This window comes from Citrus clementina, unplaced genomic scaffold (assembly GCF_000493195.1).
Source record: "Citrus clementina cultivar Clemenules unplaced genomic scaffold, Citrus_clementina_v1.0 scaffold_2, whole genome shotgun sequence".
Lineage (NCBI taxonomy): Eukaryota > Viridiplantae > Streptophyta > Magnoliopsida > Sapindales > Rutaceae > Citrus > Citrus x clementina.
This window is the reverse complement of record NW_006262688.1, coordinates 27,944,299-27,969,421: the sequence shown is the minus strand read 5'-3', so window position 1 is coordinate 27,969,421 and position 25,123 is coordinate 27,944,299. Positions and strand designations below refer to the sequence as shown.

The window sequence follows — 25,123 nt, the reverse complement described above, 5'->3', positions numbered from 1 at the left end:
TGTCTTTGCTTGAGGACTGGTTTTGATCTATGGAATATGATGAACTAATAAGACTTAATAATTAACAATCAGAATTGGAGATTGATATCTAATAACTACATGAATATAAATCTTGGTGTGCGGTTTTTGAATTTGAGGACCATTCCGTGCTCAATTTAAAGTCTCTCCTTTATTATATTCCAAGAGCAGACAAGGTGACCTTGGTTACTGTAGTATGAGCAGACACATGATGACACTTTGTGCAGAGGGTAGGAACAGCTGGGTTGACAATGTATCGAATTTATGTGCACGTTAGGTGGATATGCTCGTGTTATTTCCGTGCATTATTGGTGTAGTTGACAGTGATGCCTGTCACCGACAAGAGGACTGTAAAATAAAATAAACAAACTGTGAGTGGCTCAACTATGGGAAATGAAAATATTGCCAAGCATTGGTGTGGTGATACAGGCGTGATGGTATGCACAAAAGTATTTACTAATAAAAAGTAACTTAGGTGCAAAATGAATTGCGATTAGAAAAATCCAACATGGAATTAAGAAAGATGAGGCCTACTACTCACTTTATAAGTCTTAAGATCAATCCGTTTTATATGATTAGAAAGCCATGTGACTTTGCAAAGAGAATAAAATACAAAGCAAACAACATATCTGTAATTGTTACCCAAAGATTAATGTAACACATAAAGCTCATGTAACTGAAAAGAAATTGACAAACAAACTCAGAGGACTAGAGTAGTAACCTTGTATAACAGATACATGGAAGTGCTACTATCACAAACATTGAACAAATTTCTTTGTCCAAGGAACCAAAAAAATGTAGACATGCTATACGAGAAGGGAAACACAAAATCACCTTTATCATCTTAAAGTGTCGTTTTATTCTGTTAGTCTGCCAGAGCTTCCTCTGCAGAGGCTTGTGCTCGCAATAGCTTCCCTGGCTGTGATCCTCTGTGCACTCTTGCAGTTTGCTTTTCATATCAAATTAATTGGATTTGGATAAATGTACGTGACAATTGATAAAGAGCAAAGCAAATATTACTAGGATCAATCTCTCCAGATCCATTGGCTGCAAAGCCTGCTATACAAATCAAGTCCCAAGCTGCAGCAAGCAAGCACTATAAGTTTGTGGCAATAATGGATTGGGATTTAAAAACTGCAATATTACCCTCCACAAGTACATGCCACAACTATATGTTTTGACAATGGCATAATTTAAGATGCAATCCTTCCTACCTGCAACATGGGAATTATAATAGATCGTTTTAATATACTGAAAGGTATCATAAAAACAAGCTTTTCTTTATGAAAAAAAAAAAAAAACTCTGAGATTAAAGTTGCAAAGTTGACCAGGATTTGAGGGTCTATGAGATTTTCTATCTTCTATAGAATAAAATATTGGATTTTGTGACATTTCTACCTCCCTTTTAACAATCCACACATTCAAGTCATTAATTGAATTCATTTATGCAGTATCAATAGGCGATTTGATGGACCAGTCATTGACGTCAATGAAAAAGATGTAACCCTTTACAATTTTACATTTATCTTTGAGCATTTGGCCGACCTATGAATTTTAGTCTTGTGCTTTACCTCCTTATTTTCCAACATCTTACATTATCTGAAAGAAATTACAATTACAAAATTTTTCTCAAGTATAACTGGAAAAGCCATTATTTCAAACATTTCCTTTGGAACAAATAGAGTTCAGTCTAGTTGCTGCATCATGTAAAAGAGAATTTTTTACCAATGACGACAAGAGAAACAAACATAGATAATTTTCTTCCTTTGAGTGAACTCTGTAGTTTGTTCATGCACAAATTGGGCAGTGCTCATTTACCAAGTTTCTTTCTCAGTAGTCAGTAACTACCTGCTAACTCAACAATATATCCGACCAAATTCCTAAATGCCCCTAATATGCATGAGCTGCGTTATTAATGCAACTTGTATGCAAAATCATGTAAAACTTGCACATATTAAATGTCATAGGTAAACAACAATAAATAAATAAAATTCCTAGCTTACTGAGAGTCACATAGTCTTTACAACAAAATCCTATCCACAAATTCCTTTCCTTTCCTGCATCAAATTGACTATTATACAAGAATTTTAGATATGAACTTACAATATCGAACAAGCATGACCTTTTGTTTTGTTTTATTTTCTTACTTCTTGTGCTACTATTTCCTTTATGCAATGCCACCGAAGCAATTTCATGAATACTTCATTTACAAAACCTTCCTATCACAAACCTGCATTAGGCATGTAGGAGGCAGTAGTCTTTCCTCTTATTCCATTGCTAATCTCCACACACGTATACAAGCATCCTCTCCTGAACTCACCACGTTAAAGTCATCCATAAAAGCCACGCCATAGACTCCACCCACATGAGCATTCTTTATCGTTATGCGACTCGAAGCAGGTTTCCCAATTTCATAAATGATGACACAAGTGTCAATCGAACCAGTAGCCACCATAGTGCTACTGGGAGACCAAGCTAGGCAATTGATGCGAGCAGTGTGAAACAACATGTTATTAAGCTTCACCTGCAAGAAAATAAATATCAGAAACATTTAACAGCTTAAGAAAGGAATGCATGACATTTAAGAGGGAGCCTTAGACTTGATCAGAGACGGTGGTAGACTTTTAGTAACAAACAAGCTGCATAAATCCAACAATGAGAAAGCCTTCTTTTACATCACATGAATTGAAATCCTGTCATTTGAGCCAACTAACTTACCTCTTTGGACACACGGTCCCAAACAATGGCTTCACGATTGCCATCAGCTGAAGCAAACATGGATACATCTGGTGAATATTGTATCACAGTAAGTGCACCTCTATGCTTCTCAAGAACCATTTCTTCTGTAAGAGTATTTCCTGAGATGGAATATATGTGCAACTTCCCATTCTGACCACCCACAATGGCTTCACTTCCATCAGGTGCAATTGCACATGCTGTTACAGTAAACCCAAGATCAATCTTTGACATCACTTTCAAACTATCAAGCAGGATAACTCCAGATTCAGTTGAAACCAAAGCCAGTTCAGGGGAACTAAGGGCAAGGCTCAGGTCCAAAGGCTGACTACCAACATCAATATGCTCTGCATCTCCACATTCCCCTTCGCACAGGGGAACTCTCCATACCTGAAAATTCGGTAAAAGTTAATCACTGTCAATTAAGAAAAGTAATGATGCAAGTTAAGGCAAAACACACTCGAAAATTTTAATACAAGTGTACAGCACACAAGTCAGAATACATATGATGTTATCTTCTCAACTAGGATTTACTTTTTGAATCAAGGAGTTAATACATGATTGACTCCAATATGCAATTAAAGATAAATGATTGTTATGAGGTTTACTGTAATGAATTCTTTTAGAAGATAAAAACACGAACCCCCTTTATCCTTTTATGTCAACATAAACAAGACTAATAATTAATATATGTTCTCCCCTATAGGCACCTTGTTATCAAACCCAGCTGTAAAAATCACTTCTTCAACTGCTGCTAAACATTTAATCTTAGCATCATATTTCTTCTCTAATTTACTACTGTACCCAACACCTCGGATCCATTTAATGATGACACCGTCATAGCTGCTGGACAGGATTGTCTGTTGGCTGTTTTTAAGAGCAGTTAATGTACTGACATTCTTCACGTGTCCAGAAAATGATAGAGGAGCTTTATCAAGATTGCTTGCGGAAAAAATGCTAATTATTCCACCAAGGGAAACAGTGATGAGATGATCATTCTGCCAAAGGCATCCAACAAGCATGTCCTCCACTGCATTGGATGTGGAACTGGGAAATGTTTTAATTACCCTTCCCCCACTACCATCTTCAAGAATCTCCCAGACTTTGGCAGACTTGTCAGCAGACACAGTGAGAACCTGAGTTTGTTCAATACACACATTAGAATGTACCCAAACATGTAGCAGGCAAGCAACCTTGCAATCATACAACACTGTGGTGTGGGAAAATTTATCAAAAAACCTCAGTCCTGATAAATTAATAAATGCAAATCTCCTTACAAGACATGAACTTTCAAGCAGCCGAATCAAACAAAACACGAAGCTTACCTTTTTACCATCAGGACTCCAACTAACTGCATATATACTGCCATGGTGACCATCTTCTGAGGACAACTCTCCAATCTTTTCCCCACTCTTCCCATCGTATATTAAACCCTTCCTATCTGAGCTTACACTAATTAATTTGCTTCCATCTGGTGAGAATCTAATACAGTTGACAAAGTTTGAGTGCTCCCTGCAGATCCAGCGCAGAAACATTATATAGTAAGAAACATTAAAGAATAACTCTACAAGTGACTCTCTCACTATGTAACATGTACTCATAAGGTCTTTCATTTTAGCCCATTCACAGCTTCACAAAGAATTAGGACCGTAGTTGAGGTTCCATGTCAGGATCTCTTTTGAATTTTGTAAAACCATGAAAGCATTAAAGGAACAACACCAGTTTAAAAGTTAGTAACCTGTGAGACAGCTTGAACTTAAATGGTGGACCTTCATAAAAATTCACCAAGAAATCCTCCCCACATGTGGCGATACGAAATGGCCTTGTTGGTTTAAATTCACAGCTCAGGACACGCCTCGAGTGGCCATCAAAGTCTCCCACCGTAGTGCCTGAATCCCACCTACATCAACACATGCAAATATTGCGTTAATATATAACAATTCCAAGCACTAAAAGCATTTGCACCGGATATTTCTGTTGATGCTTTTTCAGGAATCACTTCATCTAATTCACTAATATCAAGAAAGCGATAGGGTCAATATTTTTAGTAGTTGATGGTGGCAAAATCATTTCACTCCGAAGTGTGAAACTGAAATCCGTCGCTCTGTAATTTTTTTTTTTCTTTTTCCCCGTAAGCGATTTTGTCTATTGCAGCCGCAATTTCTCTTAAAACATTTAAAAAAGCAATTCAAATGTTTTTCTTACCCAAACTTTACTTGTTAAAAAGTGCTTCCCCTTTTTTTTTTTCTCAAGTGTCTGTGCATGTGTTTTTTTCTTAGAAATATTAACAATAATTAACAAAACTCACATAAAGGCGCGAACGAACGACTTTCCCTTGCCATCACCACACGCAACAATCCTCAGCCCATCAGGTGACCACTGTAAATCATCGATCCGACCCGACAAAACCTTAAACTCATTCTTAAGCACGAATCCATTGTGGGTCCCCCAAATCCTAACGGACCCCGACACGTCAGCAGACGCGATCCACTCGCCATTGGGCGAGTAACGGGCCACGGTGACCGGGTACCCGTGCTCCCCGTAGAACTCCACGTGGAGCGGCTTGTCCAAGTAGCGGATCAAAACGGACCGCCCGTTGCAGTAGAGAATGGTGTCTGTTTTCGGATTGCCGGAGATCAGAATTCCGCGGCCGCGCTCGGTGGATGGCGCGCATGCGTAGGTTTCTGAGAGATGTACTTCGGCCATTGTTGAAATTTGTTGATCTTGGGTTTTGGATTTTGAGTTAGCTTTGGTTAGTTATGTTAAGAAGAAGGATGAAGCTCTGAATTGGCCGGGAATTGAGGGAGGATTTTTGAACGAGTTGGCGGGCGACCGAAATGGGCTCGGGTCGAGCTGGATTAATAATGGGTTCGACAATTAGGTGCCCTTTTTGTTGTCGGGTCCCAGCGAATGCTATATGCCTAAAGTTTATCACAAGTAGACCCACGCTTTTATCTCAATATACCCCATTTCTAAAGTACCCATCATTTAATTTCTTGATTTTAAGTTCTCAATACACCCACTCTATTTCCATTTTGCCCTTTTTGTTATAATTTTCACACCCGCCAATACAAATAAATCGTTCTTACTTATTTAATCTTTCATTTTATGAGATTAATTTGACTGTTGTTCTTGTTCACAATACAATTCATCTCACCTCCTAATTACAAACAAGGGGAGGAGCCGACACCTCACTCAACTGAGGTACAAGAAATCTTGTAGCACCATAATTAAATTATTTAAAAATTTAGAATTCATAATTATATTATTACACTGAACATTAATTGTCAAGGTTATCAAATGTATTGAACTAATGGGCAACCAAGGGTTGCTAATGGTGTTTACCGCGGACTTGAAAAGTTCATGGGCAATCAAGTGCCGAACGTGATATCAAATTTTCACTCATGGGCCACTTAGACTAATTAAGTTTCTATATTATCAGTACAGATTTTTCAATTAGTCATTAATTGCCCCATTCAACAAAGTAGGTAATGCCTAAACCAATATATATATATATATGAAGGTGCTTTACACTTGGGAGATCCACAAAGGCAGCGCAAGAAGCAAATAAATATATAATCCGGGACAAGATTTGAAAGTGCTTCTTCGCTGATCACCTGAAAAGATGGCATCAATCATAGTTCATGACCTCTAAACAGAGACAGCACCAACAAGCAGAACTGGAAAATTACACTTTGCAATGATGACTGATAATAACTGGATTTGACGGATGGATTTTTTTTTCTTTTTTCTTTTTTTTTTAATCCCTTAGTCATTCTCCATCTATGGAATTCGGACAAGAAAAGCAAAGAATTACCGCATTAAATTTTCATTATGGTGAACCGAATTAAAAAAAGAAATTGCTGCTTGGTGAGTTGGTGTTTGAAATTCATTCTGCAAAATTGCAAATATGAAGGTGGAGTACTAATGTTGTCTTGTCGAATCCAATTCTTGCCAAAAATTAAATTAAATTAAAAATTTAAACGAACCAAAATTGGTCCAAAAAATGAAAACAAGGACAGACGGAAGAAACAAAAGTGCTTCTGTGAAGAGTTGATTCCATGCAAAACCTGGGGCCAAAAGATGGTCCCTTTTTTGGAATTTTATTTGATCAAACATGTGGACTCTCTTCACTGATCATGTCGATGTTTTCGGGCAGAAGCCAGAAGCTAGACATGAATATATTCTATCAAATGGTCTTCGTTCTTTTTTTAAATTATTATTATTAACTAAATTTTATGTTTATGATTTGAAGTATATGGTCCATTTTGTTCACAACAACGGGGAGAAAAAAAAAAGATAAAATGCAATAACAAACAAAATTTTAATTGCTTGCTTCCATGCTTCCACGGGTTCCGCCCACTGACAACTAATTATTATAAAACAACTAATATTTAATCAATTTTGTAATTTCCATATTAAGTTTACTACGTTTGACTTCAAGAAACGATTAATCCATACATATTTTCAACATAAATTATCAACATTTTTTGGACAGTGTGGATTCGGAGTCGGTTGGTTGTGGTAACTATAACAGCCATAACATTCATAAAATTTGACTGCCCTTCTAGCATTAACATTTTACCAATTATATTTTCTACCTGGGTATGCATTAATTATTGAACTTAATGATAGAATTACCATATCATTTTCTTGATTTTTTTTTTATCCTTCACTTTTTTTTAAAAAAAAAAATTAATCCTTGTTTTTATGGGCCAACCTGTAATCTCACTAACATAGTGCTCTTGAACTTAATATATACAATTATAATACATCCAGCAAAAAAATGGCCACCAAATAGGTCGAGAATCATTTGCTTTAACTTACTTTAATTTATGTACTTTCTAGGGAAAGCCATTGAGAAAAGTGGATTTTAAAACTAGAATTATTTACTTGGAGAATAATGTCAATACTCAATATCCAAAGTATATGAGAAAGGACAAAGAATAATCTTTTTATAAAGTAGAGACAATGAGAATATAATATATGCCCAGCAAGATGTTCGTTCGATACAACTCATTTATGTCAAAGGTTATTAATAAATAATTATAAATTATGAGTATCCCTATTTGCCGATTGTCAATTAATCTGTAGCTGTTAATTCAACTCCAAATAAAACCAAATTTTATGTAGGTGCTAACTAGACAGAGTTGAGTGCTTATCTTTTACACAACCTTATATCATAAGAATGTACGAGAGTATGAGAGCACCAACAAACCACATAAGCAAAACAATTTATTAAGCTTTTGTTAATTTCAAGAATCCGTGCAAGGCAAAAAAATTGTTGCCCACATATTAGAAAGGGAAGTAGACAAAAGATGTCATAAAACTTCCATATTGAAAAGTCATGCACGCTCTGGAATTGGGCAGCTCCTTTCACAAGGCTAGCTTTCTTTTTCAGAAACATCGAACCCCACCACCAAGAGAAAAATTTAGGCCTCCTCGTTCAATAATTCTCATCGACAACTATTGAACATACACATTCACAATTTCGATTTAATTTCTATTTTCTTCTCTTCTTACTCTCTCTGCATGCAACCAAGAGACTAATGGCTATCGTGGAGAGAGTTTTGTTTCTTTATTTGATGTTTTTGGCCGCGGCGAGAGTGATGATAAGCTCAGCTGCACGGACAGAAGAAAGGCTAATAAATCCATCACAATTGGAGATGTTTGTTGATGAGCTTCCAGATATGCCTAAAATAAAATGCTTTGAAGATGCTGCAAATGGTGCTCCAAAACCAAAGAAACTCAAGATTGGCATGTTCAAAAAGAAATGGGTAAGCGTAATTTAAATCATTTCTTTCTTTCTTTCTACTCAAAAGTTCTTTTTCGATTCACTGCTTTTCTGGGCCAGTCTTCTGGGCACCAAGTAATTGAATTAAGATATATCCGGCCATTTTTTCCATCATAGAACTTCGACACATACTATGTGTTTATTGAGTACTCTTATACGTGCATGAATTTGCAACATATCTCTGCACCTGAATCCTAATTTCAGAAGCTTGTAATATTCAATCAATTCATTGAGGCCTTAGTATTGCTTATTGGCGATCTGTTGCTATAAAATATGAACATATGATAACAGTGTTATCTATCTTTTCTCCATTCGGCCGGTTCATTGGGTATATATTCAATATAGGCAGTTGCCGACTGACTCTTCTTCAAGACCGCATCTAATAGTATTTAAGTAATACTTATTTCTCTTCACATTCTAACAGTCAAGCTTCTATATATATTTACGCATTTCCTTAATTTAATTTCCATAAAAATTTCAGAATTTTCTTTCACAATGTGTAGTTCTCTCTCCAAGACTTAACCTAAGTTCTTTTTTTTTTTTTCAATAAATAATAACTCATTAATCCTCGAATGATGCACAAAATTAAATCAAAATTAAAAAATTAAAAAACCTACAGAAAGTAGAAAGTAGAAACCATTATATTAAGTATTAGTACCAATTGAAACTCGCAACCAAACATGTGCTTAAAGCACATGAAGGATTTGGTAAGATTCTCTTTCTTCAAATTTCGTATGTAAAATTCTTTTTAATTAACTTCTCTTACTCTTTTGTTGACATCAATTGTGACTTAAGAATTAGGATGCATTCGTGTTCATGAGAAAAATCACCTTAATAAAAAAAAAAAAAAGGTGGTACTTTATCTACAAGCATTTTATTTAGGCCACAAGCTCACGTGACACATGTCCTTAATTTTTTTGCCTTGGTTTTCTCTGTACATTTATTTTGTTTAGTCAATGTGGGGGACCCAGAGTTCATTATTATTCTGTTCTTAATCAACATTTCTGGCTTATCTTTTTTCTTTCTATTGCAGAAATTCCACAGAGACCTACCTCCAACCCCAGTCTATGCCTACGGTACATCGAAGCACACAGCAACAGTCCCTGGTCCAACCATCGAGGCCCTCCATGGGATTGACACCTACGTGACGTGGCAAAATCATCTCCCTTCAAAACACATACTTCCATGGGACCCCACAATTCCAACTGCCATTCCACGCAAGAAGAAGGGAATTCCTACTGTAGTGCACCTCCATGGAGGCATTGATGAACCCGAGAGTGATGGAAACGCAAATTCATGGTTCACCGCCGGATTTAAAGAAACGGGACCCACTTGGACTAAGAAAACTTACCACTATCACAACATGCAACAGCCGGGGAATTTGTGGTACCATGATCATGCCATGGGCTTGACTAGGATCAACCTTTTGGCTGGCTTAGTTGGGGCCTACATTATTCGCCATCATGATGTTGAGACCCCACTTCTACTCCCCAGCGGTGATGAGTTCGATCGACCCTTGGTCGTCTTTGATCGTAGCTTTCGCACCGATGGTTCGATATACATGAACTCTACAGGAAATAACCCCTCTATACACCCACAGTGGCAACCTGAGTATTTCGGTGACGCGATTATTGTTAACGGGAAAGCATGGCCGCGTATGACGGCACGACGTCGAAAATATAGATTCCGCATCATCAATGCCAGCAATGCCAGATTCTATAGATTTTTCTTCACCAACGGTCTGAGATTCATCCACGTGGCAGCTGATTCAGCATACCTTGGAAGACCGGTAGTGACCAATGAGACCCTTCTGGCCCCATCAGAGATTGCTGACGTGGTCATTGACTTTTCTGAATCAAAGTCTGACGTTGCTATCCTAGCAAACGACGCACCGTATCCTTACCCATCAGGTGACCCGGTCAATGATGCCAATGGTAAGGTGATGAAATTTATCATAAAGAAAAATCGCGAGCTTGACACGTGGCGCGTACCAGAGAAGTTGATAAAATACCCATCTCCTGATCTATCGAGTGCATCGAGGACACGTTACATTGCTCTGTACGAGTACACCAGCGACATTGATGAGCCCACACATCTGTTCATCAATGGAAAATCATACGAGGAACGCGTGACTGAAACACCCAAGGCTGGGACCAGTGAAGTGTGGAACGTGATCAATCTAACGGAGGACAATCATCCATTACACATTCATCTGGGACTGTTCGTGGTGTTGGATCAGAGGGAGTTGGTGAAACTGGAAGAGTTTAAAGCTTGTATGACAAAATATAACGACGCGATCAAGTGCCACATAAGCAAGCATGCACGTGGCAAGAAACTAGAGGTGTCGGAACATGAGAAGGGGTGGAAGAACGTGTACAAGATGACGCCAGGATACGTGACAAAAATATTGGTGAGGTTTTCTTACATACATTCTAATGCATCGTATCCGTTTGATCCGACCGCCGAGCCTGGTTACGTGTATCATTGCCATGTAAGTAAATTCTTAATTTCTTGTTTACTTTTCATCTTTCAATGGGAAAGTTTTATGATTTTACGTTATTAAATTAACCTCTAACGCATGCAGGTTTTGGATCACGAGGACAATGTGATGATGAGGCCTCTGAAGTTAATCAAGTGAGAAGTTTAAATAGATCTCTTTATGCTCTCAAAAACTTTTTATTGATCGGGCGTTTTTATTTAATTTTTATGCGGATATATTTTTAAAATATGAAATTTAAGAGAATTGATTTTTAATTTTTTTAAATTAAATAATTTAAAAATATGTCTGCATTAAAAAAAATATGGACGTCCATACTTGAGAATAATTATATATAATGCTCATAGTATCTAAGAAAATGAAAGCCATTACAATGAAATTTCTAACAATTTTATGAAACTCTAAGAAAGGATTCCGGTCAACTTTAGAGCGATGATATTATTATGGATTTTTTTTTTTTACTTTTTGAATAATGTTAATTTGGAAGTTTGAAGGAGATTCGCTAGCAAATTTTGAGACAACATTTGGGGAGCATTGTGGGCCTTCCCAAAAGACGGCCCATTGTCTAAAAGCCTTTTGAAGCCCACAAGTATTTGATCTAATAATAATAATAATAATAATAATAGTAGTAGTAGTAGTAAAAATAATAATAGCGTATTGAAAATTAGACTAATTCATATTAAGTGTAAAACTAGTTGGTAGTTGAAAACACTTTCTTTTGGTTCATTAACACTGTGTGATACATTTTGACGGAAACAGAAAACAGCTAGTCAATAATATTAATGCACATGTTAAAATATTCAAAAGAGTAGATATAAGTTATAGATCCTTTTTACTTTTATCATATTGTTTCAATGAAAGCACAAGTTAAATAAACACATAGGTTCGAACAATATGTTTGTCCATGTCGCTTAAAATAAAGCATTTTCATTTTCTAAGTACTAATATTACACCTCTACATAGAGGTCCCAATTTTTAATGTCATGACTTCCACCAAATAAAATGAACGATAATTAATATTGTTTCAACTTTTACGTCTCGTTTCACTTCAATTGGGTTTATAGCCAACCATCTTTTGTTCATTAGGTGTTCAATTTTAGAGATTTTCATTCGGAGTTTCAATTTGATTTGTAAACTTAATAGCAGTGAATCGATAGTAACACTAATTTTCAATGACAAAAAGACTGACTACCTAAATTGCGATAATTTGTAAATGTAGAACTGTAGATGAAGAAACAATAAGTGAAATCTATCCCAGAGAAAAAAAAGGGCGAAACATTTCAAAAATGCCGCTAGAAGGAGGGCTTGAACCTCCGACCTTGTGGTTAACAGCCACACGCTCTAACCAACTGAGCTATTCCAGCTTGTGACTTATGGGGAAGTAACAATAGAATAAAAATTAATTGAATAATTTTACTGTAACTTTTCGCCAATCATAAATTGCATTCGGTAGCGTACGGCACATGATGTACAATTATAAATGCTAAATGCCAAGAGAAAAATGATTGAATGTACAATTTTTTAAGAACCTATATAAAGATTGAGCCAAGTCAGTAAAGCAATTCTTGTCCACAATGACAGTTCCCCACAAGCAACTCTATCGTTTGTTATTTCCATTATTATACTTAATTTGCTACATATGTAGAAGGGAAGGGGAGAAGGATGGTCCAAAATGGAATCCTTCAAGTTACAGCTGACAAGAAAAGGGGCCCCCCCCCCCCCGGGGGGGGGGGGGGGGGGGGGGAGGAGCCGGGGAGGTTTGTGCGTGGAGAAAAAAGGCCATTCGAATTTGATTCATACCAAGCAAGCAATTATAGCATGCCAAATTTTAAGTTGTAACATGTGTTTTTTTTTTTTATAGAAATTCACCCGATCATGTGTCACAAGAGTTGACTCCTTCTTGATTGAAATAAAATTGGGGCTAATTGAAAATTCAAATTTAGTGGTATGCGATTTACTTGATTCTGTTATGTGGTCTAAAGAGCAAGATCTAAAAATATATTTAGGCATTAACATGACCTAAATAAGCTCATATTGCAACTTTGGTTATGGTTGTTGTTTTGTTGAGTGGCGGGTTTTGGGCTTAAAAACAATAATGATACCTGGTGTGAACCGTAGTGTGGGAGCGAAATACACTAATGAATAATGGAGAACCAATGATTTAATATTAATGTGTTACGATTTTAATAGCCTACAAAGTGTAATTAGGAAAAATGTGATAAAATTGAATATTTAAAAAAATGAATATGAAAATGTGTTTGGAAACTATCTTAGGAAATGTTTCTTGAAATGAATCTGCAAAATGGTTTCTCGAAAAATGTTTTTTGAAAGAATTTTAAGCACGTTTTCTCATAAATAGTTTTTGAAAAACATTTACAAACTGAATCTAAAAAATGATTTTTTTTTTTAGAGAAAATGAGTTTTGAAAATGCTCTTAGGGTGCGTTTGGTACACGTATTATATTATGCTGTATTGCATTATTTTAATGCTGGTGTATTATATTATGCTGTATTGCATTAGCATTGTATTATAATAATACTGTACAATGTTTGGTATTACACTGTACTGTAATAATTTTTTTGATTAATTTAAATTAAATATTATATTATATTAATATATTTAAATTGTATTAATATTTTATATTTATATTTATATTATTATTAATTTTAAATTAATATTATTCATATTTAAATATTTATTATTAGTCATAATAAATTATAAATTTATTAATAAATTAAAATGTAAAAATAAAAAAAATAGAATATAATATTATTGAATAATAAATCATTTATTTATATTAATAATTATAATGTAAAAAAATAAAAATATTAAATAATATAATATTAAATTAAAAATATTATTATTATTATTATTATTATAATAATAAAATTAAAGTAAAAGCAAAAGTTAGCAAAAGCTGGAAAGTTGGAAACGAAAAGGAAACAAAAAAAAAAGGAAAGAGCAAACGAAAAGGAAACAAATATTAAATAATATAATATTAAATTAAAAAATAATATTTATTATTATTATTATAATAAAATTAAAGTAAAAGCAAAAGTTAGCAAAAGCTGGAAAGTTGGAAACGAAAAGGAAAAAAAAAAAAAAAGGAAAGAGCAAGCGGCAGTTTGCCGCATTAGATTGGCCCATTATGCAGTGTTTTTGTAGCTTTTAACTTACCAAACATGGGCTTGTATAAAGCTAATGTAATGAGAAGTTATAATACAGCAACCAAACATGCCCTTAAGTCACTTTAATTTTCTCTTAAATCACTTAACTCAAAACGAAATGACTGCCCTCACTGTTAATAATTCTACTTGGAGTTTTGATTGAGAACCAATCAATTCTCCATACCATCCTTTCCATTTTCACATTATTATGATGCTTAAATTTACAGTAGGCTATACGAGGATCTACCTCATACAAACTTGTTAGGCTGCATTTTATCTTATGCAAGCTTCAGTCATGCATTTAGTTCAATTGCGATGCATTCTTACCAAAATGAGCCTCTTTAGCCACTAATTATCTACTAACTCCTTGACTATTAATCTAAAAGCAAAACAATTGTTGATGCATGTAAATCAACAATTTATCAACAATTTATGTATGTGATTTAGGATTTGGTGTTTAAACTAGACATATTTTTAGCTTTTTTTTTATAGAATAATTGGTTCTTTACTAGCTCGTTTCATAAGGCATTCTCTTATATAGGCTAAAAAGTCCTCGAAGTGGGCTTAGCTAAATATTTAATGTGAATTAACTCTTACTTTCGTATATCTGTACCTTCCAAACCATAACATATAGTACAAGGGCTTGGGCGTCCATGAGACGCGTACCTTGTGGTTAGACTAGGCCTTTGGGCCTAACATCCACTTTTTAGGTAGTAACAATATATAAATATAAATTACAATGTCCTCCTATGCATGCATGTAAATTAATTGTCCATAACATTATAATCAAATTTCAATGACATGGATTGGATACCTCTTCTAATCTCTTTTAAGTTTTTAAAATCTTATGTCATATTTTTTTAGTGGATAAATTTTAGAATATTTCAGAGATATCATGTCAATTATATACTAAGTAAATGATACTATGACCATGTGTGCATTTATTTTTAAAAAGCATTATAGTATATAGTAGCAATTATATTAAATTCAATTATACAATCAGTTGTATTACCTTCGATGTATGGGTAAGATTTAACTTTTTTATTCCTTTAATTTAGGAACTACTAATCAGCACTTGAATTTTTTCTCAGTATAAGATTAGATCATGACAGAATTCTAATCCTTTTTATAAATGTCTTGAAAAGAGGTTTCCATTCTATTTTTATTTCATTGAATTTTCTAAACTACCATTAGAAATGAAAGAGTAATTGACTAATCGCATAATTTGAAGTGGACAAATTGCATCAATTTTTTTTTCTTTTTAATTAACAGGTCAATTTTTTTATATATATACAAGTAGGGATGGCAAAATAACCCGGACCCGGATAATCTGGGCCGGGTTGAACCCGCACCGGAATATAAAAAAATTCAGGTCCGGAATAAATTTTAATAACCCAGATATATCCGGGTCCAGGTCCGGGTTTAGGTTAACCCGGACATCCGAAACCCAGACCCGGATATTTAATTTTTATATTATTTTTTAATTAATTTTATTGATTAATCTAAATATGTTATTGTTTAGAAATGTATTAATTTTTTATTTTTAGAATTTTAGAAATTAATATTGATTCATTGATCCGGGTTCAAAACCCAGAATCCGAAAACCCGGATTTTTCCGGGTTGAACCCGGACCCGGATCCGGGTAAAAAAATCCGAGTTAAAATTCGGGTCCGGAAAAAAAAAAAAATATCCGGGTCCGAATCCGAAAAGACTAAACCCGAACCCAGATCCAGATTTTGCCATCCCTATATACAAGTCATCAGTGGCAGGTGATGACTTTTAAAAAAATATATTGGAAAGAAAAAGTCATCACCTGCCAGTCTATTCAAGCGCGAACCAGCAGAAGAACTGTGCTAACTCAATCAAACATCAATTTTTATTCATGTAAAAGTTTTTATCGTCAATTTTCCAATCCACATGAAGCGACACGTCGTTGTTTGAACTATCAATTCCAATGTTGTTGTATAGCTCAAGCATTACTATTGGATAACAAGGCTTTCTAAATTTGTGCTCATATCAATTCAATTAATTAAATCTATTCCAGTCGGTAGCCAATTAATTAATTAAATCTAATTCAGCTCAATAAATGTTCTGCTATAACCCAAAAAAAAAAAAAAAATCAAGGATAGTAAGATGACTTCTGGTTGCAAAGACGGTAGGTATGTGAATTGTGAGGCAGGGAGCTAGGTTTTATTTATTTATTTATTTTGAATATTATTTATACATTTGCATGTCCTTGAGGCTGTGACGCAGTCTACGGATGCGAAAACATTAGAAGAAAAGATTCTACTTTTCTAATTGCCTCCATTTTCTTGGAAACAGGCTAGCTAGCAAAGCACGCAGGCACATTCGAAATTAGGTTTTCTTGATTTGCGTTGATCTCCGCTTGAAGTTGAATATTTATTTATAGAAATGTCTTAAAAATCTATGCTTGAAGCAAGCATGCATGGAATCTACTGATCGGATTCTTAAACAAAATGCGAAATCATATCCAGACACTGTAAGTGATCGAATTCTAAAATTTAGCTGCATCTATTGATTCAATCCATTAATGGTCCAATTCCACAGCTACCTACCTCTTGCAGTTAAATGAATTTGGGTTAGATTGATAGTTAATCTTTGCTTGACCTGTTGCTATATATTCCAAGAAACAATAAAATGTATATGTATACATCTTAATTATAGATAAGAACTTGGCATCTCCTTTGTTTACCTCTCAATCTCTCATTCTCATCAAAAGTCCCACCGATCTTTCTTGCTTTTGAACAGTACATGGAGCGCGAGAAACATGTGCTAAACAAGAAGTCCAAACATAGTATAAATTGCTCTCGCTGAATTGTGTCTAGTCATAAATGTTTGCAAGTACTAATGCATGCCGGTCATGAACCTTGAAACGGTAGGTACTTCTCCAATTGATAATACATAATTTGATGAATAAGCTTCTCACATATTGGTTTCTTTTGGATTGGGTCACTTTCTCTTAGTTAGTTGAGCTTCGTAGTACATCTGTAAGATTCAATCCATTAAATAAGTCGGTGGGTTAATTTATATCTAAAATTTAGCTATCTTAAATCCCTATAATTAGTTTAGAATAATCTCCGATATATATACATACATATGTATAATTCTTATCTAATGAGAATGTTCGTAAAATATATTAAAAAAAAACCACATATTTCAATACATTGGAGACTTTTTTTTTGGTCAGTTAATGGCCCTCACTACAAAATTATATATAAATACATATGTACGCACATACATACATAATATAAAATATGTGGTAAAATATTATATATGTAAAACATATATGGGTTATTAAATATATATGTGTAAAATAAAAGTTAATAATATTTCGTAAATATAACTCTGAAAAATTAAAGATAATACAAATTATTCATAGAAAAAGGTTGGGGTAAAATCACTCTAACTTTCAAGTTATAGTTGTAAATATTTACCAAAATACTTTAAAGTTGTAGCCTAAAATCTACACCTATAAACAATTAAGCTAAATGGACTATTGAAAATGAAAAATATAACTCATTAACTAGATTTTAAATATGAGTTAAACCCACCAACTTTATTTTGTTAATAAAAAATAGATAGAGTTAAAAAAACTCACACGGAAAAAATTCAATGTTTGAGTTTTGTGCATTAAAAAAATGATATTATTTTCTTCTAATTAGCTCTCCATGGCATGAAATATTTTTAACTAAAAATTTATTAATTTCGATGATCACAAGTGAGTTAGGCTGGTCCAGGATTTTAAAGTGTAGGAAAAGTCCGAAAAAACTTTAAAACCGTGGAGTTTAAGAGACTTAAAATTTAGAGTACATAAACCCCACTGTTTATATACTTTTCTGGACTTTCCTACACTTTAAAATTCCTAAATATATGAATGAGATTGAAATAAAGGGAAGTAGGGGAAGCCAATGATAGGACTGTTTGTTCTGTTACATGATAAATATCGAAAACCATCAGTCAAAGTAATAAAAACGTGACATTGCCAACTTCCTTTAGGTTTTCAATCTGTTTTGCTTAGAGCATCTCCAAAAGACTCTTCAAATAAGATTCTACTTCTTATTTGAAGAGCCATATCAATATTAAACACTCCAAAAGATACTTTAATTTAGATTCTTCAAATAAGATTTGTTTCTAACTCTTTAATATTGCCGAGTGAGTTTCTCCCTCTTCTATTAATATTTATTATTATTTATTGAAAAGATAAGACTACAATAATTATTATTTATGTTTCTTTTAAAAAATATAATAACAATTCAATTTGATAGTGGGAAAGATTTGATTAAAATAATATTAATTTATTCTTATTTGGTGACTCTTTTGGAGGGGATTATATTTTTTTATACACTTATTTGCCACATCAGTAAGCAAATTGAAATTTGAAGAGTAAAATTTAAAGACCTTTTTGGAGATGCTCTTATTCTTCTTCTCTTTTTATTTATTCATTCATTTATTTTGTAATTTTTAGTGTAACGGAAACGTTATACCCAATCAAGTAGGGATATATCTGACTAGGAGGATTCAGATTTCTTTATTTCAAAGAATTTATTTTTTTATTTATTCAAATGGTAATTTATATATAGAGAAGGTATCTCTTTTTAGTTATGAAATATGATCATTTGGACCCTTTAAATGTTAAATAATACTTTTTACTACATCTCGTCAACCAAACTGATATTCATTTTCAGATGAATTGATAAGTAATTTGATAAATTATAAAATTGAGTATCCAATAAATGAATGTGTCAATTATTGCCCAGTTATTTAACAAAGCAAATATTGGAATAATACTTTTGGAAATGTAATATTAATTACTTTGTTTGTGTCATGAACAGAAGCTCTTTTGTCAAACAAACAAAAACAATAATAATGTAAATAACCCATAAAATATTGTTAATTAATTTATAACCAAAAAAAAAAAAAAAACCACGAAAACATAATGAGGTATTGAGATATGTATGCTGGTATCATTTATAACGTAACTGTGGTTATGGGTGAAAGACAAGGACTTCTACTTAACGGCAACTAACTCACAATCAAAATTTGTCAAACAGCGTGTACCTGCTCATCCTCTTTGAAACCTCTCACAGTCTCACTTTCCCAAGCATGGCTAAACCACCGGTCCAAGTCAACTTAATTTTGCTCTCTTCGTCTTCATATCCAAACTACCCTAGCAGTTATATATATATATACACACGTACCCCCACCACCCACCCACCCACCCACATTGCTCTTTTCTTTAGCTCCAAATCTTCTTCAGCTTAATTCTCTCCATTTCTTCATTCGATCACAGCATTATCCATCAGCTAGGTTTCTCAAGAATAATAATTTAAGGTTGTGATCTTAACTTACACAATGCGGAAGCCTTGCTGTGATAAGCAAGACACAAACAAAGGAGCTTGGTCCAAGCAAGAAGACCAGAAGCTCATTGATTATATTCGTAAACATGGCGAAGGCTGCTGGCGTACCCTCCCTCAGGCTGCAGGTAATTTATCTCATAATATTACAAAATAATAATAGTGGAAATTAAGAAAGCATATGTAGAACGAGGCAAAAGAATGGGTTTATTTTGTTTGTTCCTTTATCCTTTTTTATTTGCTTTATTGATCAGGCCTGGCTCGCTGCGGTAAAAGTTGTAGGCTGAGATGGATAAACTATCTGAGGCCTGACCTTAAAAGAGGCAACTTTGCTGAAGATGAAGAAGATCTCATCATCAAGCTTCACGCACTTCTAGGCAATAGGTTACAGTATAATTATAAATATATATGCATGATACGCCCCTATTGATCAGATTCCCTCTTTAATTTACCGTCATCTTTCTTTCTCTTAAGCAAAAATATGAAAAAAAAAAATTCATCTTTTCAGCTCAATTACAGGAAAAACATTGTACACAAGTACTATGTACATCATCAAATCATTGCAACAAGTCTGGGGATGCTAAAATTTTGACAATGGTGCTTATAATATTTTTAGGTGGTCATTGATTGCTGGAAGATTGCCTGGCCGTACCGCTAATGAAGTGAAGAATTATTGGAACTCTCATTTAAGGAGAAAGCTTATAAATATGGGAATTGATCCGAAAAATCATCGGTTGCACCACAGCCTTCCTCACAATTCTACTGGTGCAACATCTTTGGGGCAGCAATTAGTTGATATGAATGAACCAGCAGTCAAACCCCGCGGTGACGATATTTATCAAGCATCTGATGCTGGGAGTTGCTGGGAGGATGAGCCATGTAGATTATTGCCTGATTTGAATCTTGATCTCACAATGAGCATTCCTTCTTCTTCTTCATCACCATCACTTGCTAATAAAGCAAATACAGAGAAGAAGAATGATAGTGAGCTGCCGAATTGAAACCAAGGTCTCTCTCGGCCTCTTCTGCAACACTTGTTCTCTTTCAATAATCAATTTCACAAAATTTGTCTGAGTATGGCATGCAGTACGTACAATAAGTGATGACTGGATTAGGATCTGATTTTGTACGTGTTGATTATTTTTTCCACAATTACAATTAAGGATGACATAAAATAATTAAGCATCCCAATCATTGTTGCGGTGCATTATAAAGGGAAGACGCTCGGCTCTCAAACATGCAGCTGAAAGTAGCCTACGCCACACACACACACATGTACAGACAATGTATAGCTTTTAGTCACTCTTAAGTCTTGAGCTGGAAAGAAGAAATCCATTAATTTATTGACATAACTGGAAAGTGTAAAGGAAATGGATTGGCATGATTAGAATACATACCCATACATATATAATGTGAATGTCGATTTACCGCCATTTAGCTCATATATAGTAATTTCCAAATTCTGTGTATGCATATGTAATTGATTTTAAGTCGTTGACCACAGATTTTGCTGATTAACCAAAATTTAGAAAGAACTGAAATCATGAGAGAGGGGACTTAGGTAGGCGTTAGGATCCTTTTTTATGTGAACTTCACAAGTGTATCTGAAATTGTATAAGACGTAACTACTTTTACATTTTTATTTAATAACCAGTTAACCAAAAATCAGAAACCGGTAAGCTGCCCAAGATCAAGAAAGAATCATGATCTGAGAAATAGATTTATAGCATGCATGAATTGAAAATTTTCATACATCTTTAGATTTAGCTATTAAGCTGTTGCGCGAGGCCGATGATTAATAATTTAATTTCAGGATTATATGAGCACACTGTACCATGGAATATAATACATGAAAAATAGAGTAAACCATATGAAAAGAAATGTACAAATTCCATCAAGATCCAACGATTTTATTTTGAGAAAAAAAGAAGAACAATTTCTAAAAGCTTTAAGCCATGTTCAGTATTGAAATGTTTTAACTTCTAAGCCACAACTACTAAGGAAAAAATAATATAAGTGAAAGTTCTTACAACCTTCGTTAGTCCGAATCTGAGTGATTAATCATACCTGATTGCCTTGGAAACTTTAGAAACAATCTTCTTTTGAAGGTTTCGGTGAAATTAAGCATATACCAGCAAAAGGTACTTTAATACTCAAATTAGTTTTTATGGATTAGGAATTATTTAGATCTAGATTTCTTAAATAGCTAAAAGATCCTTTCTCAATTCTTTTGGTCTCTATTTATTTATAGACCAAGAAATGCGGGACTGGTGGGAAACTTTACCTCAAATCTAAATTCCCATCATCCATTTCTTCCATTTATTTTACACTGTTAGATTTGGTAACCCTTTTTTTCTGTATCTAAATTACTTGCACGTGATTCCGTTAGTAATCACGCACTGCCATTTGTCAATATTTTCAGGTCTAGTTATTCCTACTTTTTTTTGCAGATATGAATCAATTGATGGATGTTGATTTTCAATCCACCGTTAACATAGTTATATCTTATATTGATTTTTAAATGTAGGATCAATATAAACCGTACTTGCATTGATCTTTAATCCGAGACCCATGCAAAATATATCCATGATTTGAATTAATGGTTTTTAGTGAACACGCGCGCGGTGCAGTATAAGTGTTTGTATTTTTTTGCACTTACAATAATTATGAAATAAAAGTCGATACACATAGTGAATATAATTATTAAATAATAATTTTGACATAAATAATAAAGATATTATAAAATTTTCATCATAAAGTGTAAGATCAAATTAATTTAGCATTCAAATAATAATAGTTAGTATTTACCAAACACTTTTGTGCTGTAATTTTTAAATTTCAGATGTCCAACTTCAATATCAAACAAGGCTTTAGTACGACAATATGATCAAATATGTACAACTTGCAACTTCGGGAGATTGAACATCTATTTGAATTGATATAAATGTTTTTAACTTTATGTCTAAATTTCCTAGCTTCGGCAAGGTTTAAACAAAAAATGTCGAATTTTTATTTATACGATGGAGATAAAACTACAAGCTTAAGCCATAAAGCACCAAACATTCAAAGCAGAAATGTGCTTGAAAACCTACTGGAAGATGAAGCTAGCCACCAACGCAGGAGTATTCATTCCATTAACGACAGTAGCTGCATGCATGTGCATCAAGGCACCAACTAATGTGAGTTGTGTGTGTGCGCGGGCGTGCTTACCCATGTCATTAATTGTTGGATGGAAGTGAATTTTGTAATTTTAGCAATTTACTGATTTGAACGATGCTCAAATACAAACTGCCCTCAATTAGGGTGTGTTTGTTAGTGAATTGTTGTAACTTTTAAGCTGCTGTTGCTGTGGAGTAAAAATTACTGTTATAGAGTAGAAGTTGAAAAAAAAATTTACTAAGTTATCAAAGCTCAACTATAAGTATTACCAAACACCTTAATAGGTGGGATTTAGCAGTCTAACTATCTCACCACACTTCCAAACAAACTATTAATAGTCTTTCGTTGACATTATGAATCCTCCAAATTAATCCATGTGATCAGATAGATTATATTTCAAAAGATAATATTACAGACGGTTAATTTCAAAGAGGAATTGTCAGCAAAGATTTATGTCAACCGTTTTCATACCCCTGATTGGTTGCTAAAAGTTTATTTTCTTCAGGTTTGAAAAATAACCTTCATGGTTTTGCTCCATCAATGAATTTAATTAGTTTGACAAAACTCATGAAATAATTTAATTAAAGAGCTAGAACGTGATCAGGTGACAGGTGGGTTGAATGCAAAATGGAAAACAGAAAGCTTACTGCGACAAGACAATTGATTACTGGAGAAAATTGTACGCGATCATGAACATCACGACTCAGGAAGGTATATCTCCGAGCAGGCAATCTGAATTTTCCAGTAATAAGCCATGATTAAAATATTGGGAGATGTCAATTTCTCTTTTATTAAAATTAATATATATCACTTATTTTTTATTATTTTTATAATGTTTAAAAATTTTCTGACATAAAAAATATAATGGAAAATGGGCTAAATGAATCATTTACTTGGTAATTGATTTTGACAATATAAAATAAATATTTATGATAAGAAAACTATCATAAAAAATAGCAAAAGTATTAAAAAGAATATCTTATTTTTAGTTTTTTATTCACACCAAAAATATATTTTTTATTTTTAATTCTTAAAATTTTATTGTAATTTCTATTTATATGCTTTATTTAATTTATAATAAATATGAATAAAAGTGGGTTTGAAAAATACAAATAGTACTATAAAATTATGCTACAAAAGAAATTATTAACTATTATGAAAATAGTAAAAAAATTAGTAGTATATATTAATTTAAGTAGAGAGGAAACTGATCATCTCCCTTAAACACATTAACAGATATCGGTAGACGGTAGTAAAATTGGAAGGCACACGTTATGACCAGCGAAAAGCTTTGGATGATCAAGAAATCAAATTGGATCCCCGGCGGACATGCACACGCATGGTGTGGTACGAATGCCATTAATGATAGCTGTTGATGTATGTAGGCCTCAAGTTGCGAATGTCATATCCAACTAAATAGCAACCCGTGTTATACGGAAATTTCTGAATTGAGTAAAAAGAGAAATAAAAAAAAAACATAAATTAAATGTAAAATGAAAAAGTCGGTGATGGAACAGTTTCTGGAGGTACGAAGCAATGAATTGACAAGGCCCCTGTGAGCTGTGATCAGATGCATGGATTATGATATCAAATTGTGTGATTGCCCAATTCAGGTTTTAACTTGTGCAACCTTTTTTTTATTGATTTTCCTAAAGAAAAAAAAAAAAGTATTTCGAAATCACTCAATTAGATTATTCAATTAGAGCCAAAATTTGGTATTCAAAACTCGCGTCTATTCAATATTTCAATCTTAAATACCAAATGTTTAATAATTTTGAGGCCTTTGTCTCTGTCTCAAAATTTGGTATTCAAACCCCCCCCCCCCTTTCAGCATGACTACAGTCCATATATGTGAAAGGGGATATTTCACATATATAATCTATATATGTGAATGGAGATATTTCAATTTAAATTTTTGATATAAAATTTTAGCTGTTAATCTCATATAATTCAACGGTGGATGAATTAACATTCTTAAATGACATTTTTACTTTCAATATCTACTATTAGATTACATGAGTTACTAACTCAAAATTTGATATAAGTTAAAATAACCCCTCCTTTTGTGTTTTTTTATGTGTGTGTTTGTAAAGGGAAAGGGAGAGAGAGTCATTATCTAGTAAGGTTCCCTTATAAAGTAACAAATAAGTTTAAAAAAAAATTAATAATATATTATATGGCAAAACACAATACATCAAAGTATGTATTTTTTGTCTTTTAAAGAATCTCTTACACTAATACTTCATATAGCGTATTTTCGCACTTTAATGAAATATGGAAACCCTCACTAGATAACAACTGTATATATATTTACGATATATATCTCCTTCAAATTGTGTGCATATCAGAGGAGAAACACTTGTGTGGGTCCTTAGTT

The 25,123-nt window shown here is 33.6% G+C and overlaps 3 protein-coding genes and 1 non-coding gene across 7 annotated transcripts; 2 read left to right on the top strand and 2 right to left on the bottom strand.

The window, feature by feature from the left end:
- Window positions 1-31: 31 nt before the first annotated feature.
- Window positions 32-5,575, bottom strand: LOC18053564 (actin-interacting protein 1-1). Of its 4 annotated transcripts, none has more exons than XR_002907197.1 (8): window positions 5,063-5,575; window positions 4,493-4,654; window positions 4,080-4,266; window positions 3,465-3,890; window positions 2,737-3,144; window positions 2,249-2,542; window positions 853-1,232; window positions 32-366 (listed from the first exon to the last, which is right to left on the bottom strand). XR_002907197.1 is itself a non-coding variant. In XM_024191377.1 (7 exons), exons 1-6 carry the CDS (start codon window positions 5,458-5,460, stop codon window positions 2,285-2,287), a joined length of 1,839 nt encoding a protein of 612 aa, XP_024047145.1. In that variant the 5' UTR covers window positions 5,461-5,575; the 3' UTR covers window positions 780-1,232; window positions 2,249-2,284. The 4 variants fall into 4 exon arrangements, 2 of the variants coding, with proteins under 2 accessions (XP_024047145.1, XP_006448289.1); XR_002907198.1 differs by having other exon boundaries at window positions 853-1,098; XM_024191377.1 differs by lacking the exon at window positions 32-366 and having other exon boundaries at window positions 780-1,232.
- Window positions 5,576-8,021: 2,446 nt separating this feature from the next.
- LOC18053563 (multicopper oxidase LPR1) lies at window positions 8,022-11,232 on the top strand. The gene is made up of 3 exons (XM_006448225.2): window positions 8,022-8,531; window positions 9,582-11,039; window positions 11,133-11,232. The coding sequence occupies exons 1-3, from the start codon at window positions 8,304-8,306 to the stop codon at window positions 11,184-11,186; spliced, it is 1,740 nt and encodes a 579-aa protein (XP_006448288.1). The 5' UTR covers window positions 8,022-8,303; the 3' UTR covers window positions 11,187-11,232.
- Window positions 11,233-12,335: 1,103 nt separating this feature from the next.
- Window positions 12,336-12,409, bottom strand: TRNAN-GUU. Its single transcript has one exon. It is a non-coding gene; the product is annotated as a tRNA-Asn (tRNA).
- A 7,059-nt stretch (window positions 12,410-19,468) lies between these two features.
- LOC18053562 (myb-related protein 308) lies at window positions 19,469-21,012 on the top strand. The gene is made up of 3 exons (XM_006448224.2): window positions 19,469-19,715; window positions 19,842-19,971; window positions 20,204-21,012. Exons 1-3 carry the CDS (start codon window positions 19,586-19,588, stop codon window positions 20,586-20,588), a joined length of 645 nt encoding a protein of 214 aa, XP_006448287.1. The 5' UTR covers window positions 19,469-19,585; the 3' UTR covers window positions 20,589-21,012.
- Window positions 21,013-25,123: the final 4,111 nt, after the last annotated feature.